This window comes from Cucurbita pepo, chromosome 5 (assembly GCF_057944985.1).
Source record: "Cucurbita pepo subsp. pepo isolate OVF chromosome 5, ASM5794498v1, whole genome shotgun sequence".
NCBI lineage: Eukaryota > Viridiplantae > Streptophyta > Magnoliopsida > Cucurbitales > Cucurbitaceae > Cucurbita > Cucurbita pepo.
The window spans coordinates 2400166-2426276 of record NC_141802.1 but is presented as its reverse complement, the minus strand read 5'-3'; the positions used below and the strand labels follow the sequence as shown (position 1 = coordinate 2426276).

Genomic DNA, 26111 nt, shown 5'->3' with positions numbered 1-26111 from the left:
GAGAGAGAGAGGGGCAGGAGCAGAGCAACTCTCCCGGGAGGGAGAGGAGTCAAGGAGTTTCTCGAGTTTACTGTTCCTGAATAAATAGGACCCAGATGTCCCTTTTTTGTAAACTCGGAATCTTAGCTCTGATCTTGATCCTCTCCCTACTTATTCAGCTTTTCCTCTATTCCGTATTTATTCTTTCATTTCACTCTTTCACTCTTTCACAAGGTAAAAGACAAAGAGAGAGAAAGGAAAAGATGAGCATAATTCGATTAACATAAAATATATATTTTTAATCAACCGAAAAGAAATTTTTTACAAAAAAAAAAAAAAAAAAAAAAAAAACCCTATATCTATCGAGATATATATATAGATATAGATATAGATATAGGTGGTAGTTTAAAGGAAAAAAAAATAGTAGATTCATTAATCACCGCCCAATATTAGGTGAACGTAAATGGTGGGTTTTGTATGATCAATATTATTGAGTTTCATGTTCATTATTCATTGCTACTCTCGTGACTCATGCCTCGCCTTTATTTCTTCCATTCAATACGCATCAATAATGCATATCAATCTCTTCCTCCTTCTATACTTTTTCATCGAGAACACGTAATCTACTTAAACGTTCAAACATGCATGCGTTTCTATAGTTTCCGCTTATAAACTTACTCGAAAAAGGAAAAATAATATCTTAATGACATTTCAAAAGTTGTTATCTGTAAACACAGACAGCTACAAGGGCAAGAACTAATGGAGAAAGAAAGGATTATTAGTCAATTCATTCATAGACCCGAGTTGACTTGAGTTGACTCGAGCGGACTCGGGCTTAGATTACGCATACCAACCAAACGCAACAAAAACAAAGCAAACATACAAAATTAGAGGTTTGTTTGAGCTATAAGGAAGCTAGGCATGATGTTTTTGTTGGTTGAAGAAATCAAGAAACACATTGTTCTTGCATTTGGGACATTGGGAGCTCTTGTCGGTCAGCATCACGTACATGAAGCACCCCGGACACCCGACAAGCACCATCGATCTCGTTACTATCATCTCATCCTCCTCCACTTCCCCATCCCACAACGACAAGCAAGAACTCTCCACCGACACATCCGATCCCGATCCCGACTCTGATCCTCCAAACATGCTCATCGACGACGTCGTTGGCGAGCGGTTCATGTCCACTCTCAAGGCAACCTCGGTCTCGCTACTTCTCGGCCTCTTGCTCATTTTTAACCTACAATTCACAAGAAAATAGAGGGTATTATGAGGAAGAAGTTTGAAAAAAGAAAATGAAATTTGAATTTGAGTGAGAGGGTTGTGCCTGTGATGCGTGGAATAGCAAGGCAAGCAAGTGAAGATAGCAAGGCAAGCAAGTGAAGATAGCAAGGGCGAGGGAAATGGGTATTAAAAACACACAAAATTGGGGCACAAAGGTACACAGATAATAATCAGAGAGGGCCCAGTGGATATCAATGCATCGAGCACATTCATGTCATCACCCAATTACGAACGAACAACCCTCTTCAAGTTCATATCCTATTCCAAACAAATTTCAGTGAGACTATCAATGCACCACTTATAATCACCTAACATTTCGGTGCTTTCCTTCTTTTATTTCTTTCAATCATTCTACTTTTTTGTTGCTTTCTGTGCTTCATGTGTATCAATTCATGTAAGACCGCTACCCGAGCAATCGACTTTCGATACGTTTCGATGTTTAAACCGGAATCCAACATTGATATCGTTCCTAATGTAACTTTGGTAATCTCATATACATGATCTGATATCGTATTTCACGAAAACTAAATATGGATAGTCATTAGTTCCCTCTACTAACTCTCGTCGAGAACTCTTTCTAGATTGAGAATTAAATTTTTTATGAAATCTTCGGGATTTTATTGAGAGTTTTAGAGATCAAATTTTAAGATTACGTATGAGAGAAAAATGCTTGGAAAAGTCTCGAACTAAAATATATATATATATGAGAAAAATAGTGAAAAACTGGAAAAATGGTCAAAGTCAACTCGGTTTAGGCCACAAGGAGTTTGATTCCGACCAAGCTTCCTTCACAAAATCTTCTCGTAACCTTAACGAAAAGCACTTTGGACTTTTGAATCATTCAAAACCATCAAGAACGAGGAAGATACGGAGGTAAGGTAAGTTCTTAAGCACTCTAGACTACATGAGTGTACAAACGGCGAACCTGTAAACCAGTCTAGGGACTACACAGGTAGGTGTCAGGATGAGAACCCCTATTGAGCGTAGGCACGAGTCAAGGCCGACACCACAACTCCGTAAATCGATATTGTAAGAGATTATGGACTATGCAGGTAGGTGGTTTAGGATGAACACTTCTATTGAGTGTAGGAACGGGTCAAGGCTAATGTTATGACGTCATAAACCAATCTCGAAGACAGACTAGGACCTACACAGATAGACGAGTAATGAAGAATAAAATTATTTAAAATTAAGAAACAAAGTAAAAAAATAAATAATAATAATAAAATAAAGAAGTAAAAAGAACAGGGCCCAACCCACTCCACTCTGTCCTTACCGCTTTCAGAATGGTAGGGTCATACAGTTACAATTAGTTAGAACATAAATTTAAAATATTTATTTATTTATTTTAATTATTTTGATTCAAAATCGTGTTTTTAATAAAATAAAAATATTAATTTGTAAAATATATATTAATTAAAATTTTCAATTCCATATTAATATATATTTTAAAATATTACCTTTTAAATAGTTTTTAAAAAATTATTTTTGTATATACATTATTTAAAATTAACAATAAAATTCAATTTCAATTTAGTTTTAGAGTAACCAATAAACGACGTTAAGGGAAATTTAAGTACATGAAGACAAGACAAGACAGTACTTTGTACGAGCTTAATTTGAATCACATCTCTACAATTATTACTGGGAAGTAAAAACAATTATTACTGAAAAGTATAGAATGTTAGTAATCACGAACCTCGACACTGGTATGACCAATAGAGATATATTTCTTACTTGATCGTTCTTTTAATTAGCTAACATGGGGCTCCTCCTCCAATGATCCTCGACACAAAAGGGTATGAGCATGATATCGAAATTCGATTCGAACTCAACCGCTCGAAGACAATTCAGGGTGGTGTGTTGGTCGAAGTAGTAACCGGGGCAGGGGTGCGCCGAAAACGCAACCGGACAGCTTGTTCAAAGACATGGACTATAGTAATGTTGAAGGATGCGTTTAATTGTTGGACAGGCCTTTTGTTGTTTGTAACATGTATTGATTAAAATGGATAGTAATGAACAACGTTGCAATTAGAAACAGGGCATGTCCTGACACAGAACCTTTAGCAAACAACATTGTATTTCGTAAACATTAATAATCACTCCAAACAAACCTTAATGCATGTCCTGTCCCCTTCTCCTTTTACAAACTCCCCCGAAATTAGTGCAAAACCTTTTATACCCGTAATGAGTTTATAAGTAACGAATATGTTGAGAATTGTTTCGGTTGATCGTGAGTTTATAAGTAAAGAATACATTTTTGTTGGTACGAGGTATTTTGGAGAAACCAAATGTAAAACCCTGAGAGTTTGTGCTCAAAGTAAATAATATCATACCATTGTGGAGATCTGTGGTTCCTAACAGTGTCGGTCAGTTATGCATGGGTTGAAACTTTGTACGTATTCGGGAAACAATATTTGGTCACAAGTAGTTTGTGGGGTAGAAAGTTATTGAAGCGCGAGGACGTGTAGGCTAAAAATTGGGGACGGTACAATAATTTTTATTTTCAGAGAAGGGTGTATTGCAAATAAATGTGACACCAAGAAATGACAGCAATTTAATGAGAAAATACATGGAGACATTCAAAGCCCTAAGTTTTTTTTTTTTTTCCAAGAATGGTGTGCTTCTCATAATTCATCAATTTCATATTCAAATTCTTTTTATGCCACTTCAAAATGGGTAAAAAGTGAAAAGACTAATCACTCGAGCACTCGAGCCATTATTTGTGGTTACCCATCGAGTCCTCGCTCGGGAACAATGCAATCTAGTTGCCCTAGTCCTCTTCACGGTCGCAACACGTACACAAACACAGTACTAAAAAAGGTTGTTAGGATTGCACAACTATTCACACATTTGATGTACAATATACAATAGAAAGCTCCAATAAAGAGTAGGTCTTTGAGTTATTTGTCGGGCAACGTAGACAAGAAGGCACCCCGTGATCCCCTCTTGATGTTATACTCTTACCCTCCATCCTCCATCCAAAATCAGGGTGTCTATGCAATCCTCAAGCAATTGAATCCCCTCTTAATGTTATCCGTTTTGGTTCGTTACGTATCGTCGTCAGCCTCATGATTTTAAAACGTGCCTACTAGGGAGAGGTTTCCACACCCTTATAAGGAATGTTTTGTTTCCCTCTCCAACCGATGTGGGACTTCACAATTGTGGAAACCTCTCCCTAGTAGACACGTTTGAAAACCGTGAGGCTGACGGCGATATGTAATGGGTCAAAGTGGACAATGTCTACTAGTAGTGGGCTTGAGCTGTTATAATGATAATAGCAATTGTTCTCTAACTTGGTTGCATTTCTTTGTCATTATGACTCGGTAGCTTTAGAATTCAATACCATTTCAGCTTTAACGGGTTCTTGAGGGATAGATATAACTTACCTTATGGACAAAACTACGAAACCCTTTCCTCAAGTAGAGGCTAACTAATCAACGAGAACGAAACCCTACATTTTCTTTCTCGAGTCGATGCTTTTGGGGAGTTTTTCGTGGTACCAATCTCAAGGACTCGATCGATTACGGTGAGCTAATGTAATTATAACAAGTAAAAAAGAAAACAAAGAAGTCAAAGAGAGTAAATGTTTATATGTATATGTTACAATAATTGTTGGGTCAACTCTTGGGCTCAATTTCAATGCGTGTTCTTGGGCTCTTGCTTCTTTATTAGTTTGATCCTCGACCGCGCTGTCCCGATGATGTCTCCTCCTTTGTCATTCAAGCAATATTCAGGCATGATCCATTAGTAACCACGACTCTCCACAATGATATGATATTGTCCACTTTACGCATAAGTTCTCCAAAAGATCTCGTACCAACAGAGATGTATTCCTTACTTATAAACTCATGATCGCCGACTTGAAACTCCTCTCCTAACAATTCTCAACATGATCCACTTTGTTCTTTCTCGGTAGGAGTGGGCCCAGAGTCCAACGACCAATCTCTAGACATTTGAAAGAGTTTCAAATCAAAACGACAAACGGGTAATTAAAGATGAAATCGTATAACAAAATATATCGGATTTGCACGAATTTGTGGGTGTATACAACTCTAATTACATATGAATATGAACATGAAGAACAAAGAAGTTTCCAAATCAAGAAGCTTCATCCATCTCCACATTGCCAGCAATCCCAACATCATCATTTGGTTCCACAAATCCTGGAAACAGAATGTCTCTAAGACACTTCCCAGATTTAGTGTTCTTCTTCTCTGCACTTCCATTGTCTCCCTCCTTTTCAAAAACCTCTGTAAATCTCTCCCACTCCAATCTCTCTGTACTTTCATGGCTCTTCCGACCAACAAATTCGCCATTTTTAGAGCCATTCGAAGCTTTTCGATTCAAACAAATGCTTCCCCATTGAATCTTCTCTGAAACAGACTTTCTTCCATTGATTTGATCCTTCTCAAATGAGTTCCTTTTAGATCCTCCATGAACAAAGCTCCATCTGTAACTCTTGTTGTTGTTATCCATGTTCAGCTCAATCGAATGAAGATCGCTGTCGTCCTCCTCTGAACATTCCTGTTCTTCAATCTTCTCATCTCCTTCAAGGTGTTCTTGAACAGACCCAAAATTTATTTTCTTCAAATACGCTTCCAATTCTTTGATCTTGCCGGAATAATCTTCTTCTTCCCTGTTTTCATGGCGGAATTGGGTTATCAGAAACGCTTCCAGCTCGTCTTTCAGCCGTTCCACGGCGGCGTTCTTCTCTTCAAATTGATATTTCGCTTCCGACAGCTTCATCTGAACTCTTTCCTCTCGTAAAACATCAGCCAATTGAAGCATTTCACGTTCTTGTTCGATTTCTTCTCGTACTTTAGCAGATTCCTTCTTAAACTCCTCGAATTGAGCTCTGTCTTCTCCAATCCCTTTAGCTAATTCATCGCATATTTGCTCGAATATCTCCTTAGCTCTCCGCTCCCTTTGAAGATCTTTCATCGCTTTAGAAAGTGAAATTTTAGCTTCAGCGAGTTCTTTAGCAATTGTTTTGTTCAATCTCTCAGCTTGTCTTCTAAGCTTCTTCTCAATCTCAATCTCATCCGCCATTGAAGCAATGGAGCTACGAACTCGAGCTCTCTCTCTGTTCTTCAACGCTGTCTTTTCCTCTGTAAATCGCTTCATTACAATCTCAATTTCATCGCCATGAAAGCTTTGATCTTTAATCAAATGATCAACACGAGCCTTGGCTCGCTCCATCTCTGATTTTAAAGCTGTAATCAGTGGTGAAATTGATGATGGACGGTGTTGATCGTTGTCTTCATGAGCTAGAACATGGTTTAATACTCTTATAAGCTCTTTTGATGTTGTTAGACAATTACCCACTTCCTTTAAACGTGTTTTCAGCATGAATTTTGTCTTCCGGCGAGCTGTTCTTCCCTGATTACTTGGATTTTCAATCTGCATTCAATGAATAACTTTATGTCTCATCGTATCTATATGAAAATGATAGCAACCCAAGTTGGATGGGTACCTCTATTAAACAGTGATTGCCATGAAAATTGGCCTCCCCTGTTCCAAGCCTCATAGAAGATGCCGATGTTCTTCTTCTGTGAACTCTGTCACCTTCAACTTTCTGGGAAGATTTTAATTCATTTAATCAAACCCCACTTGCTCAGATTTCAATACCCAAATCCAATTCCATTTCACAACACAATTCCCAAAACAGAGTATTCATAATCGAAATCAAAAACTCACCTTTGAATTTGAGTCATTGAAACGCGGATCCGGATCTGATAAGCACGAATGCGAGATCTGGGAAACAAAATCCTGGGTTTTCATCAGCTCTTGTTTATCTTCAATGATATCCATATTGTTCTTCAACTTCTGGGAATGATTCCGAGCTGACACTGAAACAGAGACCGAAACAGAGGCTTCTTTCCCTTTACTGCCGCCGCCGGCGACAGAACACGACGGCGACCGGTTGGATGAATGGGATTTTGTGCTCATTTTCCACGTGGGTGTGTTCTTGAATCTGTATTTAAAGACCAAAGTAGAAGAAGAAGAAGAAGAAGACGAAGAACACCTTCGTTTTCTAATCTTACATTTCTCCTCTGTTTTCTGCTCTGGCCATGACATTATTTAATCTTCAAAAACCCAAATTCCAAAAGAAAAAAGGAAAGAAAACCCACAAATCTTACTAAAATAGAGGACGAAATCGAAGAAAAACAAGAACAAAAGCTCAATAAATTGAAGAAACTGGTCAAGAGTTTACCTGTTCGGACGGTGGCTGTTGCAGAGATTCAGGTGAAGTTCCGGCGAGGGGGAGATGGGTTTAGCTTTGAATTCAACGAAGAAAGGAATCATTAAAGATTCTATTTATGGGCTGTTTTGACTCAGAGAGATCTCGAAATGCAGTAAGAAAAAAACAGAGAGAAAAAAAGGGAAGGGAAGGAAACAGAGACAGCTCTGTTTTGGAAATCTCAAGAGGGAAAGGAAGGAGAAGAAGGTGTGACGTGGCAGCCACGTATGCATTCAACAGTCAATCAGGGAGGTGCATGTGCGGACCTTGACTGGGTTCTGTGTATTTACATTCTTGTCTCCTTTCTCCCCTCGTTAACCCTCCATTCTGAACCTTCTATTTTTTTCTTTTCTTGCGTTTTGGTCCCTCTATTTTCCTCTATTTCCCCAAACATCCCTTTTCTCAAGTACCCATAAAAATTGGCAACTGCGCCCAAAATTATTAATTTACTACGTAAATATTGTCCGTTTTGGCCCGTTACATACATCTCACGACGTCTGTTACGGAGAAATTTCCATACTTTTATAGGAATGTTTTTCGTTCTCCGCTCAAACTGATGTGGGATCTTACAATCCACCATGATAGCTAGCGTCCTCGCTAGCACCCACTTGGTGTTTAGTTCTGATACTATTTGTAATAGCTCAAACTCGCCGCTAACAAATATTGTCCGCTTTGGCACGTTACGTATGTCACACAGCGTCTATTAGGGAGAAATTTCCACACTTTTATAGAAATGCTCTCCGTTCTCCTCTCAAACTGATGTGGGATATCGCAATCCACCTTTTTTAGAGCCCAGCGTCCTCACTACTCGGTGTCTGATTCTGATACTATTTGTAATAGCTCAAACTCACCACTAGTAGATATTGTCCGCTTTGGCACGTTACGTATCGTTGTCAGCCTCACAACTTTAAAACGCGTCTACTAAGAAGATGTTTTCTTACTCCTATCAGGAATGTTTCATTTTTTTCTCTCCAACTGATGTAAGATCTCACAATCCACTCATTTTGGGGTCAGCGTCTTCACTGGAACACCGCTCAGTATCAAGATTTGATACTAGCAGATATTATCCGATTTGACACGTTACGTATAGCCAATTTCACGCAAACTCAATTTAATTCTTTATTAAGTAATGGTAATGGTAATGAATGATTAGATAATAATACAATAGAATCAAATGATTGATATCATCTCTTATTATTATATAAATAAAAGACCCCAACCACAAGCTCATGGGTTATTATATTCATTTAATTCAATTTTATATGTTGTCCCAACCATTATTTTACCACTTAATCCAAGATCTAAAAACATGATTAAAGACTCATATTATCATCTTTATTTAATTCAATTTATAACGCTCGATTAAGAAAATAGTACGTGAATTAATCGACATCACGTCCAAATAAGAGTGGTATTGATGATATGATAATGACTAAATACACGTTCTTCCTCGGTGACTAAACAGTATATACTCGTAATCTTTCGATTTTTCTTTTAGAAAACATACGAGTAAGACAAGACATGATCAAACAACTCGTATTAGTTTATGGTGATAATCTTTATGTTGTAAATTGTCGTAAGATGAATTGTCATAATTCTCATTTATTTTGGTTATAGTGATTGGCTACCACCATGGATGTAGGAGAATTTATTCTCTCCAAATCACATAAATTTTTGTGTCTGTTTGTTTAATTTATGTTTATGGGTGTGTGAGTGCAATCGATTTTGTTGTAGCCAAACATTTTAGTTGTGGCATTCCACTACAACAAGTGGTATCAGAGCACTGAAGGTTGTAGCTTTACAGCACAACAAGTGATATTAGAGCATTGAAGGTCGTGACAATACGACGCACAACAAGTGATATCAGACCATTGAAGGTCGTGACATTACGACGCACAACAAATGATACCAGACCATTGAAGGTTGTAGCATTACGATGCGGGTGCGGATGGTCGAGGGCCCATGTTGGTATTATGATGGCTGTATTTGCAACACTGAGACAGAAAACCCCATAAGAAAACACCCAAATCTTGCTTGGACTTAGCACACACACCATTGAGGCCCCTCCATTTCCCCCCCACTTTCTCTCTTTTGTTCCTTTCCTCACAGCACATCATGTTGCTCAACTCTCCCACACTTCCAATCACTCCAAATTCCCTTTTTTTTTCAGCATCAAAATCCATTCGGGTACGATAAGATAACTAAAACGTAAAAATTTGACGTCTCGGGGTCGTATATATTAGCCACACAATTCTATCGAACGCCTTTTTGCATCGGGAGGAAGAGTTTCATTTTAGGGTAGCTAGGTAGAAGCAAATTGGATTGAAAGAGAAAACACAGCGAAAAAGGATCGAATCAGTTCGTTACATCGTGAATCGGAGAATGAATGAATGAATGAAAAGACGGGTTGGTGGACAGTAGCATAAACCAAAAACGTACAGACATATAGAAAGCTGATGAAGTTGAGAGATTTCATGAGTTTTAGCCACAATTTTCATGGATGGATGTGAAACTTCCAACATTTTTTTGTAGCTAATCTCGTTGTTGGTTCTTTGTTGGTGTCTTTTCCTTCCCCACCTCCCATACATCTCTTGAGTTTCGGTTCTCATACACGATCGCGTGTGTCGCATAAAAATTTTGAACAAAAAAAACCTTGTCTTTTCATTTTAACTATTTCATCGTAGCTGACTCTATTTCTTATTATACAAGAATCGAGGTCGTAAATTCTATAAACAACAAACCCATTTGGAGTTTTCAATTGCCCGAATTCATCCAACCAAATGCCTCCAAACCTGAAATTGTTGATTGAATTGAATTGAATTGGGTGAAGCATCTCATGCCTTTGAGTCTAATGAATCAGATTTAAAAGGGTCATTTCATGTTCAATTGGACCACAACTTTAATACTCAATACTTCAATACATCGGGTGTTGTACTAGCGAGGACGTTGGGCTCCAAAAGGGATGATTATAAGATCCCACATCGATTAGAGAGGTGAATAACATCGATTGGAGAGGAAAACGAGAGCTAACGAGGACGCTGAGCCTCGAAGGAGGGTGAATTGTCAGATCATACATTAATTAGAGAGGAGAAAGAAGTCTTCTTTGCAAGGGTGTGAAAAGACATAATTTTAAAAACTTCGAGGAAAAGCCTGAAATATGACCGTGGACTAGCACGGTTACATTAACATCAAACCGCCTGCTCCGATATTGGTATTCATAATACACGTACTATAAGTAGGGGCAATATTGGAATTTTGCTCCTTATTAAAAAATTTAATCTCTATTTATTTTTTATTTTTTATTTTTTAAAGATTTTATTATGTTGAAAAATTGATAGACAGATATTCTTAGGGATGTAGTAAGCAAAAAAAGACAAAGTAAAGGGTAAAAAGGTACAAAAGAAAATTGGTATTTTCTCATTTTTATTTATTTATATTTTATTTTACTTTATTCTGTAATTAAAATTTTGATAAATAATAATATTATAGGTACTTTTAAAAGCTATCCTTCATCCATCCTTTGACCCTATTATTATTTTTTCTATCTTTCTTTCCCCTTTAATTATTAATGCTTATCTTTAATTCAAATTTAATGCTCTCATTTTCATCCTATCTAATTTTGTATTTAATAATCATACATTATATCCAACTTCCTCTTTTTTTTAATTAATTTTAAAGATATCAAAATTATTTTATTCATATATATATATATCCCGATAAGATAACCAACACACGAGTCAGTTCCTAACGATTGTGTTCGAGTAAGCTAAGATGGGCAATATGTCCTGAGACATGGGACGACATCACGATGTATGGGTCGTGTTGTTGGAAACCAAGATGATAATTAGATGCGATATTGTTGTGTCACACACAATTGAAATCCGAGTATTGATGCGTAAGTAGAGGCAAACAATTCTTAATTGTTGGTACCAAAAATAAAATAGCGGATTCAATAGCCCGAGCTGCAACAAGGACTTGGTGTCATTGTGTTAACAAACAAATGGGTCGAGACTCCATAAGTTCAAGAACTTGAGAACGAAATAAAAGACGGGGGACTCAACCGTCTTCGGAATATATATAATTTATATTTAAATAATAATTGTACAGGCCTGCCTTTGATTTGGGCTTCTCCTGCTTCGGCCCAAACCATTGAATTTGAATATTATTAAGAATATATGTTTGGAATAAAATAATGAAGGATTAGGGTTTAATTAGGGAGATTAATCATGATTAATTCAAGTTTATGTGAAGAAGAAGAAGAAGAAGATGAAGGTGCAGAAAGACAGAAAAATGGCGATTCCGGTGAGAACACAGAGCATATCCAAAGCATTCTCGATTCTGTCTTTCCGGCCTTTCCTCTTCCTCTTCAGCTCCACGTATTCTCCGAACCTCAATTTCGCTTCCCCTTTCTGTTCTTTAATTCTCTTCCCCCTTTCCATGGCTTCTCCCAGAATCCCGGAGCTCTCCTTCCCGTTCAAATGCTTCCCTTCCATGTCCAAAATCTGCATACTCACCTCTCTAACGCTCATTTCCATCCCATCCTCTTCTTTCTCGCCGCAAATCACCACCACCGAGCACTGTACCATCTCCGTTCTCGACCCCGCCCTCCCGTCGCCGCCCATCATCATCGTGTATTGTACTTGTATCTCGCCGGATAACCAGTGTCGCCGGACGTTCACTGCCTGCCTACTCGAGACGTTTGCTGCTCTGTTCTTAATTGGGTCGATTACAATCCAACTCGCCGTTAGATTTTGCTCTAGATTAGCTACCCAATCTTCGCGTTTCTCTCGGCGGCGAATCGGCAACGGAATTGAGTCTTTTGGGTCGATTACGTCGACGCGAAATGGGGAATAGAGGAACCAATTCGTGTTGGTATCGGTGGAGTGGACTTTGGAGAAGAGGGGTTTGTCCTTGTAATGAATGTCCACGGCGGAGATCAATTCGGAGGAAGGGGAACGGTCGAGATCGCAACGAAGCGACCGGCAATCGAGCAGGGGAAATACGTCGGAGAAGAAGGACCGGTGTTCGGAAGGGAAGGCGGAGATGGCGTGCTGGATTAGGGGATGAGTGGTTGAGGGCCAGGTGGCAGAGCAAATTTGACGCCAGAGTTGGTCTTCGGCGGAGAGGAGGCGGAAGCGGGAGGAGGCAGAGGCGGCGGAGGCCAGAGCAGGGCCGTCGAGGCGGGTGAGAATATGAGTCTGGAGGATTTCGGAGTGGAGGGCGGCAATGGTGGAGGGGAGATGATGAGAAGAAGAAGAAGAAGAAGGCATGATTTTGACTTTCGGCCTAAGACGGAGCCTTTTCGGATAAAAAGGGGAGAAGGTTTGAGAGATTTTATAGGACAAAAGTACATTATTATTAAGAAATGGTCAACTTTAGGGGTTGAATTGCAATTTGAGAAAACTTTTGGATGATTTTGAAAATAAAAAAGGGTAACGAAGGGCATGGTTTGTCCAGGAGGGGAGTCCTTAAAAGATATTTATAAATTAGGAACCCACATCCATTCTTATCTCTTCAAAATATCTTTGCCTCTCTCTTTCCATCAATTGTCATGGTTAAACTACACCTTAATAGACGTGATTCTGGTCAAATTTAAGGTTAAATTTCTTAAAACGAGGTTGAAATCCTAATTTGTAAGCCTAGTCGATCCTATAACGATGTCCAACAACGACCAGAATTTGAGTTTAATTGTAGTGTTTTACTTAGCACACAACCTTATTTCACAAAAGATATGCTCTAGTAAAAGAAGGAAAGAAAAGGAGAAATGAGATTATACCCGACTACTTGAAGTTGTAAACGATAAGCACCTGAACCTGTCGGTAAAGCTGCTTTGGTTCTAAACCTTCTCTAATCCTTTGAAGAGAAGTCTGCAGTATAAAAGACAAAACCCAAACAACTCGAACCTGCAAATAGAAGAATGATTGATCAAAACTCATTCAGTTAAAAGACTTACGCAATACATACGTGTGATTAAGTAAGTTAAGTGAAGATAATGTATAAAGGACTTTAATTCCTAACCAAATCAAACTTTTGGTCTAAACCTCATAAAGTAGTTGCCAATTTTGTCAACTTGTGTATGCCCAAATTCTAAGATTATACTCGGGCTACTTGAAGTTGTAAACGATAAGCACCTGAACCTATCGGTGAAGCTGCTTTGCTTCTAAACCTTCTCTAATCCTTTGAAGAGAAGTCCGCAGTATAGAAGACAAAAACCAAACAATTCAGACCTGCAAATAGAAGAATGATCGATAAAAACCCGTTCAATTAAAGACTTACGCAACACACTCGTGTGGTTAAGTAAGTTAGTTAAGTAAAGATAATGTATAAAAGACTAATTCCTAACTAAATCAAACTTTTGTCTAAACCTCATAAAGTAGTTGCCAATTTTGTCAACTTGTGTATGCCCAAATTCTAAGATTATACTCGGGCTACTTGAAGTTGTAAACGATAAGCACCTGTACCTGTCGGTGAAGCTACTTTGCTTCTAAACCTTCTCTAATCCTTTGAAGAGAAGTCCGTAGTATAGAAGACAAAAACCAAACAACTCGGACCTGCAAATAGAAGAATGATCGATAAAAACCCGTTCAATTAAAGACTTACGTAACACACTCGTGTGGTTAAGTAAGTTAGTTAAATAAAGATAATATATAAAAGACTAATTACTAACCAAATCAAACTTTTGTCTAAATCTCATCAAGTAGTTGCCAATTTTGTCAACTTGTGTATGCCCAAATTCTAAGATTATACTCGGGCTACTTGAAGTTGTAAACGATAAGCACCTGTACCTGTCGGTGAAGCTGCTTTGCTTCTAAACCTTCTCTAATCCTTTGAAGAGAAGTCCGTAGTATAGAAGACAAAAACCAAACAACTCGGACCTGCAAATAGAAGAATGGTCGATAAAAACCCGTTCAATTAAAGACTTACGTAACACACTCGTGTGGTTAAGTAAGTTAGTTAAATAAAGATAATATATAAAAGACTAATTACTAACCAAATCAAACTTTTGTCTAAATCTCATCAAGTAGTTGCCAATTTTGTCAACTTGTGTATGCCCAAATTCTTCATAATCTCCCCGCTTTGAAAAACTGGACAGCCGCCTCACTCCTGCATTATTGCCCTCTTTATTTTATTTTTTTTTTTATTTATTTATTTTTTTTTTTTTCCTTTCTTCCTTCTTAACTGCTACCTTGACTTCTGTTCTTTTTCCCTAAAAAAATCTTTATATGATTAACTAAAATTTTCTACCGACCAACGTAAGCATAACATAACTAACAAACCCATACATCACAATAAATAAATAAATAAAAATGTCAAAATCTCAAATTCCAGCTCAATTACACTCAATAAATAAATAAATAAATAACTTTTCTATGGTAACTATTCTCATATTAAAAAAAAAAATCTTAATATAAATAAAACTTATAATGAATTTTCATTTTATTATAATATATCCTCAACTATAATTTCATGAGTGGATTATTCTTTCCACTTGATCAATCAATTTGAGAAGTGAAATAGGCATTTAAATAAATATTAGTGTTAAATATTTCTTCAATATTCAACAAAACCACTCCTACTAGAATTATTAAATTCTTAAAAAGTTGTTCTTATATATATAATTTAATGAGCCGCCCAGCAAATGAAAATATTAATTAAAGATTCCTGGAAGAAAAGCTCTCTAAATTTTTCTAAGCCTTTCAATAATTGAAGATAAAATTAAAAATATAATTTAAATCATACAGCTAAAGTATTTGAGAATAACATGAAATAATATATAGTATAGAAGAAGACATACGATGAATTGATGACGAGGTCCAAAGTGGTGCTGCAGATTCTCCATTATTGGCTGTCAAGAATATATAAGAATTGTAAATAACGATTTATTTATTTATTAAATTTTGGATTCTTCCCTTAAAAGTGTTGGACACCTCTCTTCATCAGCGATCAATTAATCTAATCATAAATTAGTTCATGAAAGATGTCAAAGTCATTACAAATTGTATCACTTGACCCACTAATTCTCTTATTAAAGAAAAAAAAAAAAAAAAAAAAAAAAAACTAGAATGTATTCTATTTTAATCTAAATACTTATCCCTCGTCTATTTTATAAAAATATTTGCTAAACTAGACTTCAATTCTAGTCAATCGTATTTATCAGCCTAAAATAATATAGGCCGGATGAAAGAAAAAGAATATAGGTCGGATGAAAGATGTGGTTCATGAATTTTTTTCGGTGAATCTTTTTCCTCAACTAGAAGTTTTTGGAGAAGAGACGAAAAGAGGCAATGGAATTGTGAGACCGATAGGGAGAGAGTTTTGATTTGCTAAGATCAACTAGCTGGTCATCCGCAATAAGAGAAAGTTAATAGAGCTTGTCCATCACAACACGTGCAACGTCCTTCCCCACTAACGTTTGGAAAAAACACTTTTTATTGTTCCTTTTCCCAACTCTCTTGAAACGTTCATTCCTTGTAATCAAAGTCCTACATCTAATCACTGTAGCTTTAGCAACCTTGTTGAACAAATGCAGTGACACGACTTGTGTAGCAAGAAATTTTCTGCTGTGGAACATGTCAACGCTCAGCTTATGGGTAGTCTATGGGTTCACAGTAGGATATTCTTGATTCAAAGTGGACTTTGGCAACATGTCAACACACAGTCTATGGGTTCACAGTAGGATATTCTTGATTCAAAGTGAACTTTGGGGTTGTTCCGACATAGGATTACTCAAATCCAAACATACGTAACTTTGGAGTTTCAATGATTGAGCTACTAAAAAATAAAAAAAAATAAAAAATTCAAATTAAGCGTGATTTGCTTGGAACAATACTATGTTGGGTGACCTTTTTGATAATTTACTAGAAAGCATGAGAGTATGAACAGAACATAATAAAAAGACTCCATTGGTCTATGATGATAATCAAGGTTGTCAAGTATCGAATCCAGACTCTAGATCTTATCCCTAATGATATGAATCCAACAACTGATCACGTGCATGTACCCGAAGGATCGATTACAAGAAGCAAGGTTAAGAAGATTCAAGAGGCCTATACATTGCATCTTCAAAAGCTGGCTAGTGTACCGATTGAAACAAAGACTTTTGAGCCCAAAAATCTTTATAGCATTAGCATATCAAATCAAGAAGATAATGGAGTGGCTGATATTGGAAAGTAATTAGAAGACTTGCCTTTGGTAGTTGAATTACCAATTAAGGAAATTATTAATGCCTTATTTGCTTCATTTTATATTTAATAGCATTTATTAATAGTTTGTATGAATTGCCTTATATTTTTCAATTTGTATTTAATAGCATTTATTAGTGGTTGGTGGCTGAACTTTATTTTGTTAGGGTTATTTTCTGGGCCTATTTAAAGGCATGTAATATTCATGTTTGGGGGATTTTGGTTGAATACAGAAAAAAACCTTTGTGTTTTCTTGATACCCTTTTGGTGTTATTCTTTTTCAAACCTTGCTTTAGGTTTGATGTTTAAACTGAGTCATTGAATTAGTTTTGATCAAGCTAATTCTGGAGTGAATTGTCTTGGTATCTAAAAGTGACCATCATAGATTCCAAGTTCGATCTAAGAGTCATTCATCTTCTAACCAGCTCTTGGTTGGAATCAATCCGTTAAGTTAGCTTTCTCTGTGAGCGTTTTGCAAGGATTCTAGAAGGACCTCTAGCTTTGCAAATTGCAGCATTGTAGGCGCTTATCACCTAATCTTGGACATGGAGCGTTATATCAAAAGCAAGGAGTGTAACAGCGGAAAGGACTTCTCCCTGACACTCCCATCCTAAAATGGTATTCTGCTTACTAAGCAGGTCACATCAACCTACATTATTAGAATACAACCGACCTAACTAAAAAATGTGATTTTTCAAGTTGCCTGAATACCTGTCCCATTAACCAAGCAATTCTTTCACCTATGCTCTAGTAGCTAATATGTGGACCAAGTACAAGCTTAACAATTAAGAATTTCCACATAAAAATACACGTTTAACTTGAAATTTATCTCGGCATAGCCATAGGTTTTGGCACTTGGATAATCACCAGTCATATCAGTAAGTGGATAGGTATTGACATGACTCATGAAGAATATTAATATTGGTTCCTCCAGAAAAACCTTTCTTGGGCAATAATTTGTGACAGTTGGAAAATGCATTTGGTAACATGTCCCTTAACTTTATCTTTGTTGGAGATTATGATTCTAGGACAATTTTGTAAACGACAACATGTTATCTGCAAAAGTGATTTTGTCTATGTATGAAAAGATTGGAGGACTAAATACTTGTTGTAAATTCGTGAATAGTGATATTCAAAAGTTTAGATCAACCATCCAACAAATTGACAAATAGAGATGTTCTTAGAAAATTAATCTTCATACCGTATATTACAGCTTCCACTATTGGGTGCAAAGGTTTGTATTTGAGATGTTGACCTAAAACACAATTTGAAATAAAAATTAGCATAGTTTTTGTAGATAAGACACGTTTACCGCCTCATAAGTCAATAATTCGATCTCTCATTTTTGTAATTGTTGAACGCAAATTTCTTTTTAAAAAAAAATAAATAAATGATATCCCAGCAATGAAGCATACATCTATGAATGTTTTACCTCATAAAACAAATAAAAGCTTGACTATAAAGAATGCTCTGTGACAAGCTCTGATATACCTTTCCTGATACACATACACATTGTTATTCGTTAAAACGAGCATAAAAATAAGTTTTGGTTTCTAATGAAAAAATCTCACCACTGAACCATCGAAGAATTAGGAAATCTCGAGTTTATGCAAACATAGCACAGTAAAAAATGCATTTTACCATCCAAAACACATCAAAAACAAGAAAGGATCTTTTAGGTAGAAAGGGCTACCTTATTTATATCTGTGGCCGCAACATATCCCTGATCTATCTTCCTCGCCTTCATCCTCTTCCCCATGAAAGATAATACTTGGGGCTGTGGAAAATTTTCCAATGTAACCGTAGTAGTAGATACTGTCCATTCAACTACATAAGTATGATGGATCCCACATTAACAAAATAATATATCTATTGATTAGGTGGTGGCTGAATATCAACATCATATTACCAACAACCAAATGTGTTTTTGAAGCAATGCCACCAGTCCACATCCTTAGTTTCTTCAAGTGGAAAGTCCAAACACCTAGAAAAAGATAATGGTAGTCTTTTCAACATGTATACATTCCATGGAGTAGTTGAGCAAAATAATAAAAGTGGATATGGGGAGAATTACAATCACTTCAAAAGAAACCAGACAGAATAAAGTTAAGACTAAGAGTGAAATTTTCTACAAGGATAAACTCAAAACCTTCTCTCCATGAAATTCCTCCTCTGCTGATGGGGACAATTTATGATCCATTCATTGAAATCCTCTAGAACGTCATCAATTGGATCCTGACAGAAGATCTCTATAGTGCATAGGAAAATATCAGGCCTTCAGGTTAGGGCAAGATTTAAGCTGAAGATTAGAAGAAAAATAATACACACTGATACAGATTAGGGCAAGATTAAAGCTGCAGATTAGGGAAAATTCATGAAGAATAAGTTAATCATAAAAGACTGTTAGTTGAATACAAAGAAAGAGTCAGCATTCATTTTCAGCTTCTACTCAAAGAACTGAAGTAACTAAATAAAAGTAATTCATGAGAGTCAACTAAGAGAAGGAAAATTGGATAAGGGTTATGGAAGTAATTTGACTTTTCAGATGGCGAAAGTGAGCGTGCAATAAATAAAAGTGCAGAAGAAATTGAAATGAAACGCTACCAAAAGGGATCTCTACAGCGCAACGCAAAGTGAAGCCTTCTTCTCTGAAAGAAGGAACCGACTGGACCGATTTACGTCTTATATGGTCTTTTCGGAGCGGTTCGCACCACAGACCAAGGAGATCGGTCCAACGGTTTTCCATGCTTTAAGCCCCTTTACACTGCAATTATAGGATAAAAAATAAAAAATAATAATAATAAAGGAGTTGACTCCAAGTCAGGTTGCATGTGGTACAATCAATCTATTCAAACCGGAGGCAAGAAAAGGGGAAAATGACCTTTGAAATAGCAAAATCTTCAATTCAAATAAGACATGGCAACAAATATCAAGCAATTTACAAAACGAAAATAATAAAGATAAACAAATAGTCAGTTGCAAAAGTACAACGTGACGAGCTTTCCAAGAGCAATTGCACACATACTGCAACCACAGGAGAAGAATTTACAGGGACAAATCTAGAAAGTTTGCAGCTTTATGAACATGGTATTGTATGTTAAGATTCTGTGGTGCAAAGCCGCTGAATCCATCCTTCGATTTGAAGGTCCCGCAGATGAGCTTAAAATCCATCATCATAGCATACCCGTTGAGGAATTTAAGATCTGCAAGAAGATAGAGTAATGCCCCCACAGAAAGCAGCAACTATTGCATACAGCAGTACTACGATCAAACATGTCATCAGAGCTCTGTAAAGATGGAAATATACGATTCTATGAGAAACATAGGTGCATTAAAGCGTCAAACTGACTTAAACCTCTACCAAATAACCAAAATACAGAAAAGTCAGACTTGTGACAACGTTCCTGCTTAGGTACTCATACCATCATCGGGTTTATTTCAATCATGAAACCAAAAAAATTGATTGTTCTCCAAAATTTTTAGTAAGCAACATAGTTAATTGTGATCTTAAAAAAAACGGTATACCATACATACTACATACATTCTCATGACTATCATTGTTCTTTAAGATCCCTGTGACTGTCATGCTACGAACTACATGGGCTGTTTGGAAAATATGCTTGAAAACAATTTTCTGTTTTTAAACACAAATAATAGCATTTGAAACCAAACTAAGCACAGGTCAACCAGAAATATGTGCAATTGACTTGTTGAACTAAAAAAAAAAAAAAAAGAATAGCCATTCAAAAACAATGTTGAACAAAAGATTTCTGAAAACAGTTTCCAGAAGAAAAATAATACATAATGGAAATAATGCTGTGTAGCTGTTCTTGTTTTCTACCGTAGCCATTCAGACACCTTTTTATGAACATAAAAATATATTATTACTTACAAAAGTTTGGCATTTTTCATCCAAAGTGCTCGATGAAGTCGCTTAGACTGTTTCTTGAAATGAAATGCACCATCTTGCATTGTTGCAGTTTTATCAACAAGAAGTTCAATACGATCACCTCTCTCCAATATTTTTTCAATATTATCCACCATAATTGTCCGTATCTGCAAAGCAGATTTAAGTTTTTCAGAACAGAAAAGAAGCAGGGAGACATGGTACCAAAGCCAAAGGGAAAATGAGAAAAAGCATATGCAAATACAGAATAAAATATAAGAAGTGTGGTAACGAACCTGCCCATTCCTGGACACGATAATCAGTTTTAAGGGAAAATACGGCCTTCAGATCTGTTTGTGTAAACCTTTTCTTAACTATTCTGTTTTGAAAATTTACCAAAGAGCTTTTAGAAAACTTCACTGAGGAGGAGGAAGAGATTATCTTATCCATCAGTTATTAATTCTGTACTCATTAGTGAAAGGTACCCTACACAAAATCTAAGGAACAAAGAAAATTACAGCATGAAAAAGTAATCTGGTGACGCTATGATGGGAACCGGAAATTGAAGTAGAACATTCATTCTTATAACAAAAAGAGAACACATGGATATGATATATAATAACATTTTGAGAGGTCCTTCGATCTCGCATCTACACAAGTATTTGTATTTCCTATGCCTAACCCTACATCCGCTCTATCTATGGTTAACACTATCAAACTCAGCAAGTATGACTAATATACTCCTAATAACAATCTTAACCCAATTCTATCATTACCCCACCCTAAAATACGTCTTCTCAAGGTGTGGGTAATAGCACCTGAATCAAACAATTCCTTCCTCGTACCTTGCCAACAGCTTAAGAGCCCAATAGAGCAGCTAAACTAAAAATTCTGACTTCTTTTTTTCTTTTCTTTTTCCCAAAAATGCTTGGTCCGGGAAGAAGCAGATTTGAATGTTTAAGGTTAAAATTTAAGATCACTTTTGAGTGCAGATCCAAAATTCCCTAGGCTAAATTGGTTCCATATCAAAACATCAGACGACAAAGTTTCTCTTCTTTTTGGCAAGCCATTTTATCATCAGCAACTGATCCTTCAAAGAATTTTATAATGATGCAAATGCATTACTTGGTTAGGAGCAACTCCAATTCAATGGATGTGGAACTTTACCTCATGTGATTGAAGTTGGCACAGTCTACCGTAATTGAACTCAAACAGACAAGCCAATTGACAGAATAGAGAATGCTAAAGGGAAAGCATTGTTGTACTAGTATTGAAAGAAAATAAACATTTAACAAAATGGTGAAATGTCTGATGCGCTCTTTAACAACCAATTGCATGTCTGCCCTGTCAATGCTTACATTACTCCATACATACAAAACACGTCCCAGCCTAACTAAACCATCATTAAATCTCCCGTACAATCTCAAGCATATATGAAGTGTATGGGAGGCTAATTAATCCTATCATAAAACTACTGCAACAATTCTTAATGAACCTTCTGCCTACGGTGTATTTTTAAGCCTATCTGTGGACTTAGACTTTCCTTCTTAGAAAATATCAAACATGAGGAAAAAAAGACCGAAGATAGCATTCCATCAAATGAAGCCCAATGATACGTGAGGAAAAAAGATTGGCACATTACCCATTTTCAACTAACTTTCCGTAAATTTTTGGTCCAAGAACCATTCCCAATTATGATGGAAGTGGAAATTTAAGAAAATTGTGTATTAAAGCTAAAAGAGAGCACTAATATGTTAACCTTCTCCCACCCCCGAACAAACTCACTCAATTCATAACCACTTAACTCTAATAAGATTACTGAGTCTGACTAATAGAACCCTAGTAACGTTATCACAATCCTATGACATTAGCACTACAAATTTTGAGTAAACAAGAAATGAACAAAGAATAATGTTTCAGAATATTAGTGAACTACCAAGTTCTTTAGAAAGAAGAAGATGCGACTACCAGGCTTTGTTCACATGTCAGGAAATCTCAAGCAAGAAGACGAAATATTTAAGCAAGGAGGAAATTTTGTTCGAGGAACAGCCACATCTTTGTTTGACAAATACCTCAAAGCATCCCCCTAAATTTAATTACTTAAATGAATGAAAGCATCAATACATGTCTTACATTCTATGCAATCTTGCAATTCAGATATTTTAACTGCAGCCAGAATATAAGGCATGCTGTATTAGTAGAATTCTGTAAGATAAAGACAAAGACTCCATCCACTAAAAGAACTACCGGCGTGGAGAATAATTGTAGCATTCCCATAAAGTTGTATCTATGCAGGATAAAAACAATATACTTGCCTCATTTACTTCACCTCTAACACGGTTAAGGGTATCAGCACTAGGATTGCTGGAAAAAAATTCCATTTGTTGATGTAAGACTCTTGAAAATTCATCATTCATTGCATATGCAGGAGCATAATGGGCCACTCGACCATAATTTTTCATGAACCTCATATGGATATCCTCCAAATAAGAGAAAGGAATTCTCCCTGGAACAATAAACCAATAACTTCAAAACTAGAAAGGTTAAGGACCAACAATCTTGAAACCTGAAACGAGATCTAACGGATGATACCAACAAGTTGGATGTTGAAATCAATTTAGCAACTGATAACTGATAGTTGAAGAAGTTGCTTCAGAATTATTTTGGCATAAAATAGACTCATAAGAAGAAGGAAAAAAATCAATTAATACGTTCGTGAAAAGAGAAAATTGATCGAACATCGTCAGTTTCGGTTCCCCTCTCTCAATAAAACGTGCTTTGATAAGCAAAAAAAAAAAAAAAAAAAAAAAAACGCCCTGTGCTCTGGATAGTCTGGAAATCTCATACATAGTAACTAGTAAGTTTCCAAAATAAGAAACCAATAACTTTCCCCTTTCTTTCGTATTTAAGAATCTGTTGACAGCAAATTGAAGGTAAACACAATAAATTAAATTATACGAAGCGATCCACTTCCTACAGCTAAACCTAGTGGCGCAGCTTCGATCTCTCTGTGAGTTGAAAGCACAGATATGCAGAACACCAACAATATCTATTTCCCTCCGACTCAGACCAGTAAACAAGAGGCACAAAGGCAGAAATCGATAACAAAACAAGGAGAAATACTTACTGCCGAATGTATCGTTCGCCATACACAGGAAGGTGAGGCCATCGGATCTCAGAATGTGAAAGATGTAACGTTCCTGAGAGAAACAGAGCCTAGAGTCTGCTTCATCCGGCAGCTTCTCGAGAATCCGCCGCGCGACAGCGCCAGTATTTCCGGCAACAGCACTGAACTCCGCCAATATCACCGTACCTCGCGCCACCACCGCATACAGGATAGCCATTTCTTTCTGCTAATGGAACCGTCTGCTTCCACCTAAAGCCTAGAAGATTCAGAAGCCTTCCTTCCGACCTCCGATAGGAGAATCGACGAACATTCAAAATCCTCCAAAACTTCGATCAAGGGAGGAGAGATTATCTACCCGGTACCAACTATCGAAGAAGAAGAAGAAGAAGAAGAGAGTTCTTTGATTTCGCGGGGGACGAAAATTGGGGATTGATCGTCTTGTTTGCCCGGCGAGTCCACTGCACTTACGTTGGGGCATTTTGGTAAATGTACCTACACGTGCACCGAAATTTCTCGCTCTTTATTTTCCTTTTTTTTAAAAAAAATACAAAATTTTTAACAAAAAAACAAATTAAAAGCCTCCCAAACTCATATAATTGAATTTTACATTAAATAATTTTTTTATTGGAAATAAATTATAAAAATATTCATAATATTTCAAAAAAAAAACTCCAATTTTTTTAAAAACTTATTATAAATTTCAAAATATTCGACCATAAATATGTTTTAATATTATTATTTTAGACTCAATCTACAAAAAAAAAAAAAAAAAAAAAAAAAAAAAAAAAATTACTCTACTTTATTTTGAAAATATTTACGATAAATGTATTTTTAAAACAATGATACAAAATTACGAGCATTTTTTATAATTTAGCTATTTAAAAAAAATTGACATAAACTAAGGCCTATAATATCGTAATTATCTAAGATATTATCGATTATATATCATATGATGTCACTGCATACATCAGGTTCATGCGAAATTTATTATATTAAACATCATCCATAAGTATCATATAATTGACCATTGAATTAATAAATTGAAACAGGCATATTCCAAAATAAAATGCATAATTTATTGACACGTGGAATTGGAAGAAATAAAATACATTTTAAACAATTATTCATATATTCCAATTTTTAAAAAAATGGTATTGTTATTAAAAATAATAATAAATTTGAACGGCATCCGTTTGAATAAAGTTCCGTCTCCGGCCGACATGTCGTACGTCAGATCAGTTGCGACATTTTAATGGCCGCCGATCAAATGCTCGAAAGCTTCCCGACACCACGTAAACTCGGCACAAACTGAACTCATGTCGTAACTGCCAATTCATGTTGATTTTAGAATAATAATTATTATAATTAAAAAAATAATAATTAAATTCGTAATTCTGTTACCTCGGGAGTGGGAATAGACGAGGAATTGGAATAATCGTCCTCAATGGCTTTATATTCGTTCATCTTCCACTTCGTCTTGGTTCCGGTGGGCGCTTTCCCTCTATAAAACACCATCGTTTTCTTAACTCCGATGACTCTATTATCGGAAGAGTAAACATAACTCGGCGATCCGGTGGCTTTCCAATAGCCAGATCCAGACGACGTCGTTCTATTCGGCCTCCCTCCTCTCGCTTCCCTCTCTTGTTGCTTGACAAAGAAAAACCATTGCTCACTGTCCCGCCGACACCGCTCCCCCGAACACCCTGAAACCCAAAACATAAAATTAATCAAAAAACCGCCGCCGGCTGTTTATAATTACAGTTAAAATTACATACCGGAGAGATTGACCGGCTCAATGCTGTAAATGTCGACGACCGGAATGACGCGGTGGATGTCCTTGCGCCGCCCTTGGAGCTGGTTGTGCAAATAGAACGACACCAGTTCCTCCTCCGTGGGGAAGAATCTAAACCCGGGTGTGATCTCCCGGTCCGCCGGTTCTTCCCCTGCCGTCCGACGAGCCTCATCCATTTTAAATTATTGAATTTCGGCCGATGTTTCAGTCTTGGAGTTTTCAAACCCCCAAATCTCTGTGTCTTTATATAGAGAGAGAGAAAGGGGTTTTCGCCGAGTGAAATTAGAAAAATCGGCACTTTCTCTGACTCGTTGTGTGCGTGGTTGGAAACTTTTGACACGGTTCTGCAAAGAACAATAGAAGAGGTCGTTTTTTTATCGATATTCTCTCTCCTACGTGGACATATCCTGCGGTGCGTACGGAAAGGTTTTTAAAACAATATTATTCGTAAAATAAATTATAATAATAATATAATATAAATTTATTTTCATCCATATATTAATAATTAAATTAAATTTTTATAAATTATTTTCTACTTTTATTTTACTTATTTTCAAAGAATAATCAAGTGCCTACTAAGACTTGGTATTATTATATATGAATTATCCAATACC

At 36.5% G+C, this 26111-nt stretch overlaps 3 protein-coding genes, 1 long non-coding RNA gene and 1 pseudogene across 8 annotated transcripts; all 5 read right to left on the bottom strand.

Moving 5' to 3' along the window:
• Positions 1-666: 666 nt before the first annotated feature.
• Positions 667-1708, bottom strand: LOC147792605 (uncharacterized). Its single transcript, XR_015421199.1, has 2 exons — positions 1310-1708; positions 667-1222 (listed from the first exon to the last, which is right to left on the bottom strand). It is a non-coding gene; the product is annotated as an uncharacterized LOC147792605 (long non-coding RNA).
• A 3530-nt stretch (positions 1709-5238) lies between these two features.
• Positions 5239-7676, bottom strand: LOC111795779 (uncharacterized). 3 transcript variants are annotated; one of them, XM_023678359.2, is made up of 4 exons: positions 7484-7676; positions 6967-7355; positions 6743-6844; positions 5239-6669 (listed from the first exon to the last, which is right to left on the bottom strand). In XM_023678359.2, the coding sequence occupies exons 2-4, from the start codon at positions 7345-7347 to the stop codon at positions 5368-5370; spliced, it is 1785 nt and encodes a 594-aa protein (XP_023534127.2). In that variant the 5' UTR covers positions 7348-7355; positions 7484-7676; the 3' UTR covers positions 5239-5367. The 3 variants fall into 3 exon arrangements, with proteins under 3 accessions (XP_023534127.2, XP_023534130.2, XP_023534129.2); XM_023678362.2 differs by having other exon boundaries at positions 6967-7334; positions 7484-7675; XM_023678361.2 differs by having other exon boundaries at positions 6967-7329; positions 7484-7675.
• Positions 7677-11547: 3871 nt separating this feature from the next.
• Positions 11548-12994, bottom strand: LOC111795452 (putative F-box protein At2g36090 pseudogene; annotated as a pseudogene).
• Positions 12995-19561: 6567 nt separating this feature from the next.
• Positions 19562-23930, bottom strand: LOC111795455 (vesicle-associated membrane protein 714). Its single transcript, XM_023677894.2, has 4 exons — positions 23706-23930; positions 22894-23084; positions 20585-20748; positions 19562-19979 (listed from the first exon to the last, which is right to left on the bottom strand). Exons 1-4 carry the CDS (start codon positions 23920-23922, stop codon positions 19889-19891), a joined length of 663 nt encoding a protein of 220 aa, XP_023533662.1. The 5' UTR covers positions 23923-23930; the 3' UTR covers positions 19562-19888.
• Positions 23931-24055: 125 nt separating this feature from the next.
• Positions 24056-25729, bottom strand: LOC111795457 (NAC domain-containing protein 90). 3 transcript variants are annotated; one of them, XM_087123811.1, is made up of 3 exons: positions 25481-25729; positions 25107-25408; positions 24056-24197 (listed from the first exon to the last, which is right to left on the bottom strand). In XM_087123811.1, the coding sequence occupies exons 1-3, from the start codon at positions 25671-25673 to the stop codon at positions 24057-24059; spliced, it is 636 nt and encodes a 211-aa protein (XP_086979937.1). In that variant the 5' UTR covers positions 25674-25729; the 3' UTR covers position 24056. The 3 variants fall into 3 exon arrangements, with proteins under 3 accessions (XP_086979937.1, XP_086979938.1, XP_023533663.2); XM_087123812.1 differs by having other exon boundaries at positions 24114-24233; XM_023677895.2 differs by lacking the exon at positions 24056-24197 and adding an exon at positions 24760-25030 and having other exon boundaries at positions 25481-25728.
• Between the last annotated feature and the right edge of the window lie 382 nt (positions 25730-26111).

Excerpts from the sequence above, each read along its gene's own strand:
- LOC111795457 (XM_087123811.1), bottom strand. The coding sequence starts at position 25,673 with ATGGATGAGGCTCGTCGGACGGCAGGGGAAGAACCGGCGGACCGGGAG. Across the intron at positions 25,409-25,480 it reads TGAGCCGGTCAATCTCTCCG|GGTGTTCGGGGGAGCGGTGT; the intron begins GTATGTAATTTT and ends TTTGGGTTTCAG. Across the intron at positions 24,198-25,106 it reads CGTCTATTCCCACTCCCGAG|GTACATTTACCAAAATGCCC; the intron begins GTAACAGAATTA and ends GTGCACGTGTAG.
- LOC111795455 (XM_023677894.2), bottom strand. The coding sequence starts at position 23,922 with ATGGCTATCCTGTATGCGGTGGTGGCGCGAGGTACGGTGATATTGGCG. Across the intron at positions 23,085-23,705 it reads GGCGAACGATACATTCGGCA|GGAGAATTCCTTTCTCTTAT; the intron begins GTAAGTATTTCT and ends TTATTGTTCCAG. Across the intron at positions 20,749-22,893 it reads TTAGAGGTGAAGTAAATGAG|ATACGGACAATTATGGTGGA; the intron begins GCAAGTATATTG and ends TCTGCTTTGCAG.
- LOC111795779 (XM_023678359.2), bottom strand. The coding sequence starts at position 7,347 with ATGTCATGGCCAGAGCAGAAAACAGAGGAGAAATGTAAGATTAGAAAA. Across the intron at positions 6,845-6,966 it reads TCAATGACTCAAATTCAAAG|AAAGTTGAAGGTGACAGAGT; the intron begins GTGAGTTTTTGA and ends AAATCTTCCCAG. Across the intron at positions 6,670-6,742 it reads GCAATCACTGTTTAATAGAG|ATTGAAAATCCAAGTAATCA; the intron begins GTACCCATCCAA and ends CATTGAATGCAG.